The following is a 10,427-nucleotide window of genomic DNA, read 5'->3' as shown; positions in this document are numbered from 1 at the left end:
GTACATGCAGCACAACTGAAAATGTCTTTCCCAACTAGAAACCTAAAAATCAAAACATCTTATAGTGAAGAAACTCCATTAAGCCACCCCTCTTCAAATATCTTTAGCATGCTGCCACTTTTCTAAAAAATACCATAGACAGTCAGATGATTTTACAACCTTCCATTCTGCTCCAGTGTCTCCTACATTAGACTAAACACCTGCTTATCTCAGGAGACAGAAAGAGATACGGTTCAGACAGTGTTATAGCCTTCTTCACTTTATCTGCGAGAAATAAACAAATGAGGAGCTGCAATTTCTTTAGCGAAAATAACTTATGCTATTGCTCACAGTCTACAAGGCCAGCGCTCTCTCTGGTGCCTTTAAGTCTACAGGAAGGAACAGGTTTATGTGGAGGTTTAAAACAATCTTTAAACAAATGGTCAATATTATTAAAAACAAATGGTTAAAATAAAATTTGCCACCACAAGGCTATTTGCCGTTTGTGTAATGAGAATTTAGGAATAAAAAGGCCCCATTTTAGGTTCCTGGACCGCTGTCTGAAAATACTGGTTAGCTGATTGGATAAACCATCTGTCTATCACCACCTAACCCACCTCAAAACCAACGCTGATAGGCCCGGTCATTTGGCGAGCGGCTCCAAATTTTCTCTATCTCAAGATGCCAGACTGATCTGTGAGTGGAAAACTGGAGCTAGCGAGATCAGGACGGTCTCACGAGGCTAATAAACCCAAGCTCAGAGTCAAAAATGGCACCTAGGTTTTTCACTTGTGATGATGGATTTAAAGAAAGTTCCTGTATTTTGATTTTGATTTAGGGTTTCTCAGAGCCTTCGGACCGATAATCAAAACTTTAGTTTTGTCCTGGTTAAGCTGTAAAAAGTTCTCAGCCATCCAGGATTTTATATCTGAAATACAGTTAAAAAGCGCATCCATCAGACATGTGTCACCAGGAGGCATGGAGATGTACAGCTGTGTATCATCATCATAACTGTGAAAATTGATTCCATGCCTCCTTATGACACCTGCAAGAGGGAGGATATACAGATTAAAAAGAACAGGGCCCAAAACTGGCCCTTGGGGCACACCACATGTCATTTCATGAATTTTTGACGAGCATGTATCCATAGTTACCGTAAATGTTCTGTCTGTGAGATAGGAAGCTAACCAATTGTACACAGTACCAGATAGTCTGTTTAAAAGAATAGTGTGGTCCACTGTATCACTAGAGGGCTCCACCACTACTAACCTAAATATAGGTCAGAACTACTACGGTCACTAGTGGGCTCCACCACTACAGACCTAAATATAGGTCAGAACTGCTACGACCACTAGAGGGCTCCACCACTACAGACCTAAATATAGGTCAGAACTGCTACGGCCACTAGAGGGCTCCACCACTACAGACCTAAATATAGGTCAGAACTGCTACGACCACTAGAGGGCTCCACCACTACAGACCTAAATATAGGTCAGAACTACTACGACCACTAGAGGGCTCCACCACTACTGACCTAAATATAGGTCAGAACTGCTACGACCACTAGAGGGCTCCACCACTACAGACCTAAATATAGGTCAGAACTGCTACGACCACTAGAGGGCTCCACCACTACAGACCTAAATATAGGTCAGAACTGCTACGACCACTAGAGGGCTCCACCACTAAAGACCTAAATATAGGTCAGAACTACTACGGTCACTAGAGGGCTCCACCACTACAGACCTAAATATAGGTCAGAACTGCTACGGTCACTAGAGGGCTCCACCACTACAGACCTAAATATAGGTCAGAACTGCTACGACCACTAGAGGGCTCCACCACTACAGACCTAAATATAGGTCAGAACTGCTACAACCACTAGAGGGCTCCACCACTACAGACCTAAATATAGGTCAGAACTACTACGGCCACTAGAGGGCTCCACCACTACAGACCTAAATATAGGTCAGAACTACTACGACCACTAGAGGGCTCCACCACTACAGACCTAAATATAGGTCAGAACTGCTACGACCACTAGAGGGCTCCACCACTACAGACCTAAATATAGGTCAGAACTGCTACGACCACTAGAGGGCTCCACCACTACAGACCTAAATATAGGTCAGAACTACTACGGCCACTAGAGGGCGCTGCCACTACTAACCTAAATATAGGTCAGGACTACTACAACCACTAGAGGGCTCCACCACTACAGACCTAAATATAGGTCAGAACTGCTACGACCACTAGAGGGCTCCACCACTACAGACCTAAATATAGGTCAGAACTACTACGACCACTAGAGGGCTCCATCACTACAGACCTAAATATAGGTCAGAACTACTACAACCACTAGAGGGCGCTGCCACTACTAACCTAAATATAGGTCAGAACTACTACGGCCACTAGAGGGCTCCACCACTACTAACCTAAATATAGGTCAGAATGATACTGGAACAAACCACTGATGGGGGAGTTTTTCAGGGGAGGCCAGACTCTACTATAAACAGACATTTTGCAGACTTATTAATTGGTATTAAACATAAAAGAAAGAGCCGTGCACTGTGTGATTTTAACTGGACGCGTTTATTAAAAATAATTTTGGTTCAAAGCTTTGGTCATGTAGAAAAGAATTACAGGAAATACAAAACTAGAAAGTAGAAAAGAACTACAGAAAATACAAAACCAGGAAGTAAAAAAGTTGCAGTCACACGGTTTAAACATTCACTTTAAACCTTTGGTTAAAGTGGAAACAAATTACATTCACCAAGACATTCATCTGATGAACCAGCCAATGAAATCCATCCAGTTCAAACCAATAAGCCAATTAAATCCATCCAGTTCAAACCAATCACATCTGGTTTTATAACATCTTTCAATGGTTCCTTTATCCCTGTGAGTAAATGTTTGAAAACGTGATTATCTAGAACTTATGAAAACATGTTATATGTTTGACGGAGTGGTTCCATTAAAAACTAAATCTTTGGTTCCTTTCAAACTCCAGAGTCTAATATTTCTGTTAACATACAGTATGTTGTAATTGGCTGCAGGGAACAGGTTAAAGTCTGTTTCCTGTTCCTTTAACCCAGCTGACCTTTGACCCTGGAACAGACAGCTGACCTTTGACCCTAGAACAGACAGGTGACCTTTGACCCTAGAACAGACAGGTGACCTTTGACCCTAGAACAGACAGGTGCTGTAGACAGACACCTGGTTGCTGATGTCCTGCAGCAGTTTCTTCACGGCGGCCTCCAGCTGCACCAGCTGCTCCGCCTTCAGATCCAGAGTCCGCTGGTTGTCTTCGTAAGACTTCTCCAGCTCTGAAAAAAAAAAACACCACAAAAAAAAAAAAAAAAAAAAAACACACCACCACCACACACACAAAACCCCCCCCCCCCAAACACACCACACACACAAAAACAACCCACCCCCCCACACCACACACCCACCCCCCCACCACAACCCACAACACACCCACACACACCCCCACCCCACCCCACAAACCACCCCCACACACACACCCCACCCCATCCCCCCCCCCACCCCCCACACCCCCACCACCCCCCACACCCACACCCCACACCACAGACACAACACACACAATCACGTTAGATCTGAAACACAGACACAACACACACAATCACGTTAGATCTGAAACACACAGACAACACACAGACAATCACGTTAGATCTGAAACACAGACACAACACACACAATCACGTTAGATCTGAAACACAGACACAACACACATAATCACGTTAGATCTGAAACAGACCACACACAATCACGTTAGATCTGAAATACACAGACACAACACACACAATCACGTTAGATCTGAAACACACAGACAACACACACAATCACGTTAGATCTAAACACACAGACACAACACACACAATCACTTTAGATCTGAAAAAGTACACAGGAGGAAGAGAATGAGGGAAATGAAGGAGAAGGCAGTAAACTGAAGAGACCAGGACTGTCAGAGCAGGAGAAGACCACAGAAGGAGACGAGGAAATAAGTGAAGGAGACAAGGAAATAAGTTAAGAAAAAAGAAGACTCAGTGAGGGATGAAGAGGAGGCTCCAGAGGGACAGAGGCAGGGAGTGATCAGGAGGAGGAAGATGACAGAGAGGAAGAGATATATATATATAAAAATCCCAAATCCCCAAAACACAACCTGGAGCAGCAAAAAGAAGCTTCCACAGGGAGTGGTACAGTTCTCGGCCATGGCTGGAATATTCCCGGTCTAGAGATGCAGCATAGTGCTTTGCATGCAGACATTTTGCACATTGAAAAAATCAGTGTATTCACAACAGAAAATAGCTATTCTAACTGGAAGAAGGCCACTTCCAAAGACAGTGGGTTCTGTGTACATGCCAGATCAGGGTTAGGGTTAGGGAGCAGCTTTCTCTGGTCGTGAGATATTATTATAATGGTATGGTTATGGAGAGCTTCCTTGGGTACCAGAAAGCAGAACACTTAGATTCAGGGTGGTAAGCTATTATTATTATAATGGTGTGGTAATGGAGAGCTTCCTTGGGTACCAGAAAGCAGAACACTCAGATGCAGCCAGTTTGACAGAGAAAATTATTTAATGTCTGGAAAAGTATGGACTGGAATAAAAAGAGAACCTGGTGGACCAAAGCTATCATGGGGCTGCAGTCATGAGTGGCAGGTGCTCTGGGCTCCAAACAAGGGTTAAGGAAGTTACTAAATATGCGTTTTATGTTCACTGCAGGGCACAATGTTCTTGTCATTGTGGACAGTGTAAAAAATGTCCCAGAAGCTGCATGCTTTTTCACTTTGCTGGAAAGACTGTACACATTCATGTCAGGCTCATATGTTCACATTAAGTGGATGGATGTTCAAAAAGAAATGTTCAGTGGGGCACCAAAAAAAACTAACAAGGCTAAGTGACACTAGATGGGCCTGTCTCTATGCTGCATGTAGAAACTTTATGGACTGGCTGACTGCAGTCAAGAGTGCTGGATGAAATTTCAGATGAGGCCAATCCACTGAGAGCTGTACGGTTTTAATTATAAGTACTTGAGTATTGTCTGCTGTTTTATACTTGCAGTCCACTGCATCTTGGACACAATTATTGTACTTTTTATTTTATATTTTTATTTTGCTTTTTATACTTTTACTTTTTAAAGGATGCACAGTTTTGTTTGAACACTGGGCTTTTTCCTGTCCCAGTGTGTAATTAAACAATAACTACTGTAGTTTAAAAGTATTTTTGTGTGCGTTTGGTTAAAGCCATTCACATATACGATATCCCAGATAGACTATCTGTCCAATCTGAGTTTTCTGTTGCACGACTAAAACTACTTTTGAACGTACACATGTTCCAAAACCAGTTCCTTCCTGAGACTATTTAGCAGAGGCACCGTGGCTCCGTCCGGAGCTTAGCCCCGCCCACGGCGAAACGCCAAAGACACCTGACCAGGGACAATAATGTGACCCACTTACAAAATGACAAATAAACAGTTAGCTAAATTTACAATGAAACATGGTATCCGTTAAGAATGCTAACTAGCTGTGTGTATAACGTTAGCCGGCTGACAAGCTAACGATGGTTCATGCTAGCTAACGAATGGTTTCACACCGCTTCTAATGAGACTCTCACTGCTTTACATCAGGACTCTGTGGAGACAGGAGCAGTGATGATGTCACTGTGAGGATTTCACTGTGATGATGTCACCTTTGAGAAGCTGCAGCTTGTCGCTGGCTTTCAGCAGCAGCTGTTTGGCTTCCTGCTGCAGAGACTCCGCCCTCTTCTTGGCCTCTGCCACACCCCCTGCCTTCTGACCAATCAGCTTCTCCGCTGTGGCGTACTTATCCTTCAGCTCCGAGTCCAGATCCTAAACACACACACACAGACACACACAGACACACACACAGACACACACACAGACACACACACAGACACACACACACACACTTACTTCAGAAACAGCGTGTTCATCTGATCTTTTTGGTTGTAAAAAGGCTTTTCTGGTTAAAGTTGAAGAGTTCATATAACTGCTGAAGTAAAATATCCTGGCTGTTACATAAAGACATCTTATTATCAGAAAATATGTTCTTCAAAAAATATTCCTATTCACTTGATAGTAATTTTCTGCACCATCTGTTACCACCTTTCATCTGACTCTGTCCATGATTTTTTTTTTTTACTACAGACTACATACACACATTCACCTAACAAAATGCAACACGCTTCACCTGAACGCAATACAGACACGTTACCTTCACTTGAACACAACACGTGTCACCTGAACGCAATACAGACACATATATATAACCATATATATATATATAACCATATATATATATATATATATATATATATATAACCATATATATACACATATATATATATATACACATATATACATACATACATACATACATACATACATACATATATATATATACACATATATACATACATACATACATACATACATACATACATACATACATACATACATACATACATACATACATACATACATACATATATATATAGGTGTTCTGGATGTGCTAGAGTTATAATATTTTCAGAATAAGAGTGATATGTGTATATATATATATATATACACTGACGGAGGACAGCAGGGTGTTGGTGTTCTGGATGTCAGCGGCAGCCTGCTGGATGGCGCTGCTGGCGGCGCTCTGAGCCCTCTGAGCTTCTTCCAGAGATTTCTTCACCTTCTCTGCAGAGTCCTTCACATACGCCGCCTCCTCGCTGACAAACAGGAAGAAACACAGGAAATCACTTTATTACAGGCTGGTACTAAACCTTAAGGCCATCGTTTTAATTTGACAAGGGTCACTGACAGATTTCACGTGTTGAGGTTCCTGAGTGAAATAGTGTTAATTTCGCCAGACGAGACGAGACTAAATATGTTCGTCAACGACCTTTTTTTCTATGACTAAGATGAGACGATGACGAGACTGCGCCAATGTCCAAAAATGCTGACTAAAACAAAATTAACATGCATTATTGTTGACGAAAAAAGATGAGACTAAAATGTTTTGCATAAAATAAAAACTAAGATAAAATCTCTCTTCATTTTCGTCTACAATCGTCTCTACTTTTTCATCATGAGATAGAATATTCAGCTGTTACCGAGACCCGGTGCTACGGCACCGACAGGTGCCCTAATGACTGTTATCTACCGGACCGAATAGCCTGTGCTGCTCTCTGATGCTCCTAAACGGACGTTAGAGTCAACCGAAACATCGCTGCACGGGGCGCTAGTTAACACTACACTTGGCAGGAGGTAACGTTAGCCTACCGTTAGCTAGCAGTTGGATTTAACACAGTTAAAATGCTGACAGCTAAACGGTGTAAAGGTTCGTCTCTATTTCCAACACGAGACGTACGACAGTCTGTAGCTGCCGTTGTCTGAAAAACAACACATGTTGCGTTCACTTGAAATACGCCTCGCCAGTTTCGTGCTGCATTTATTTTATTGTAAAATATCCTTTCCCCATGCAGTGGTTGTTTTTGTCGTTTACTAGTGAAATAAGGAAGAGGCTCAATATTTATATAACTTTATAGCATATATTTATTTTTATAACTATTTGACTTAAATGGTTATCAGAAATAATTTATTTTAAAAAAAGACTAAAATGTTTTGACTAAAACTTGACTAAAATGGCGAGACTTTTAGTCGACTAAAACTCGACTAAGATACCTTGAGTTCTCTTTTGACTAAAACTAGACTAAAATGTCGAGACTTTTAGTCGACTAAAACTTGACTAACAAAACATTTTGGCACAAGACTAAGACTAAATTAAAAATAGGTGACAAAATTAACACTAGAGTGAAACAGACAGAGCTGGCTGTGTGCATCTACAGGCCGGACTCACCTGGACCTGCGGGCCTAGTCCAGCAGGTTCTGGGCTCTCTGGATATATATATATATATATATATATATATATATATATATATATACACACACACACACATATACACACATATACACACACACACACACACACACACACACACACGCAAGTTACATACCTGGCTGTGCGGGCCTGGTCCAGCAGGTTCTGGGCTCTCTGGATGTCAGCGGCGCTCTGCTGCAGGATGTTCTCCACGTGTCCCAGCTCTCCCAGCTTCTGCCGGATCTCCTCGGTCAGGTTCTGAAGCTGAGCCGGCGTGCTCGGCATCTGCATGGCCAGAACCTCGTTAGCAACTAGCTCGATGCTCTCCAGGTCTGCAGCGTCCTCTGAAACAACACAAACAACACACTGAAACGGCAGCGTCCTCTGAAACATATCTGACAATACAGACCATTCTGCTGCAGAATATCAGACTCAGGGACTCCAAACCTCTGATCTCAGGAGAAGTCTCTTTGATGAACAGGAAGTGAGAGGCGTACCTGTGAGGAAGTCTCTTTGATGAACAGGAAGTTAGAGGCGTACCTGTGAGGAAGTCTCTTTGATGAACAGGAAGTTAGAGGCGTACCTGTGAGGAAGTCTCGGATCTGTCTGATGAGGCCTCTCAGCTCCTCGTTGCTCTGCTGGACTTTCTGTTTGGTTCTGTTGGACTTAATCAGGACGTCCTGAGCGCTGAGCTTCGCTTCGTCTGCTTTCAGTTTTGCCTCCGACACCTGCAGACAAAACACTGCTGAGAACACCTGAACCAGATCCAGACCAGGACCAGTCAGACCCAGCTTGAGTCTGGATCAAAAGAAGAACATTTCCAGGATAAACGTCCTCTCTCTGTGTGTTTCCATTCACAAAGTCTGTTCTTTTCAGGAAACAACATCAATCTTGTAGCTAGAGAGCTACATGCTGAAATATCAAGTTCTGAAGAATATGTTAGATCATTTCCTCGCTTATATTTTAGATTCTTCAAAGTAGCCACCCTTTGCTTTTTTTGATAACTCTCCAAACCCTTGGTGTTCTCTCAATGAGCTTCATGAGGTAGTCACCTGAAATGGTTTTACCTTCACAGGTGTACTTTGTCAGGGTTAATTAGGTGAATTTTTTCCCTTATTAATAAAAAAGCAAAGGGTGGCTACTTTGAAGAATCTAAAATATAAGACATGTTTTCAGTTATTTCACACTTTTTTGTTAAGTACATAATTCCATATGTGTTCATTCACAGTTTTGATGCCTTCAGTGAGAATCTACAATGTAAATAGTCATGAAAATAAAAAGGAAACGCATTGAATGAGAAGGTGTGTCCAAACTTTTGGCCTGTACTGTATGTTAGGTCATTTCCTCTCTAACTGGGAGGTTTTATAAAGAATATGTTAGATCATTTCCTCTCTAACTGGGAGGTTTTATAAAGAATATGTTAGATAATTTCCTCTCTAACTGGGAGGTTATATAAAGAATATGTTTAGATCATTTCCTCTCTAACTGGGAGGTTTTATAAAGAATATGTTAGATCATTTCCTCTTTAACTGGGAGGTTTTATAAAGAATATGTTTAGATCATTTCCTCTCTAACTGGGAGGTTTTATAAAGAATATGTTAAATCATTTCCTCTTTAACTGGGAGGTTTTATAAAGAATATGTTAGATAATTTCCTCTCTAACTGGGAGGTTTTATAAAGAATATGTTAGATCATTTCCTCTCTAACTGGGAGGTTTTATAAAGAATATGTTAGATCATTTCCTCTCTTAATGGGAGGTTTTGGGACTGATTGGTGGGATTGCTGTGGACGAAGTACACACAGAGATACACTGGTAAGAAAGCCTGGGGAAACACTGACGAACTTCCGGCAAATTTGAGATTTGTTCTACAAGTCTGTCTGGCCAAGAGCCCATTCAAGCCCATTTCTAATTTCTCCAAATTGAGGCACCAATCACAACCGTGGAGGCGGGCTTTACACAATGACGATAGCGCAGCGATGGCAAGCAGCTTCTTGTTTACATTCAACAGGGCGGCCACCGAACCCGTTGATGCCGCGGTCGCTGCTACGTCACATGGATTGTTAGTCTGACTGGTTGAAGGACTATTTCCAATTGCCCCAGAGGCATTTGAACCGCGTCCGTTGGTGACGCCCCTTTGGAAATGCACTGTGAATGAAGCTTCCCCAGACCCCCCCCCCCTCTCAGTTACAGCTGAGAAGGGTCTGGTGTCAACCAGGCTACTGGTAAGAGCCAATCAGGTTTAATCATGTATCATCTAATTTAAATAGCTCATGTTACTGTATTGTGTCAACAGTTAACTTCATTTAATATTGGATGAGGAGTTTTCTTTAGTTCCACCAGAACCAGTTCCTCCCTGAGACTATTTAGCAGAGACACTGTCGCTGCGTCTGGAGCTCAGCACCACCCAGGACTGTTGGGATTGGTTTAAAGAAATGTAAACAACTCAGAATCCCAGAATGCATCTGTGGTGTAGCCAGTCCTTACTCCATAGCACTGTGGAGATACAGACCACGGTTCAGAACAGACCAGGACCAGA

The 10,427-nt window shown here is 42.2% G+C and overlaps 1 protein-coding gene across 1 annotated transcript in view; it reads right to left on the bottom strand.

Annotated features, from left to right (window-relative positions):
• Nucleotides 1-2,552: 2,552 nt before the first annotated feature.
• Nucleotides 2,553-10,427, bottom strand: part of lamb1a (laminin, beta 1a) — a 51,026-nt gene continuing 43,151 nt past the window's right edge. The window contains exons 28-32 of the mRNA XM_039808042.1: nucleotides 8,474-8,618; nucleotides 8,027-8,234; nucleotides 6,598-6,739; nucleotides 5,693-5,852; nucleotides 2,553-3,305 (exon numbers count right to left, since the gene is read on the bottom strand). Of these exons, the coding sequence (XP_039663976.1) occupies nucleotides 3,166-3,305; nucleotides 5,693-5,852; nucleotides 6,598-6,739; nucleotides 8,027-8,234; nucleotides 8,474-8,618 (795 nt within the window). The 3' untranslated portion in view covers nucleotides 2,553-3,165. The remainder of the gene's footprint in view (nucleotides 3,306-5,692; nucleotides 5,853-6,597; nucleotides 6,740-8,026; nucleotides 8,235-8,473; nucleotides 8,619-10,427) is intronic.

Source organism: Perca fluviatilis, chromosome 8, assembly GCF_010015445.1.
Source record: "Perca fluviatilis chromosome 8, GENO_Pfluv_1.0, whole genome shotgun sequence".
Taxonomy (NCBI): Eukaryota; Metazoa; Chordata; class Actinopteri; order Perciformes; family Percidae; genus Perca; species Perca fluviatilis.
The sequence above is the reverse complement of the archived record's forward strand: the minus strand, read 5'-3'. Positions and strand labels throughout refer to the sequence as shown.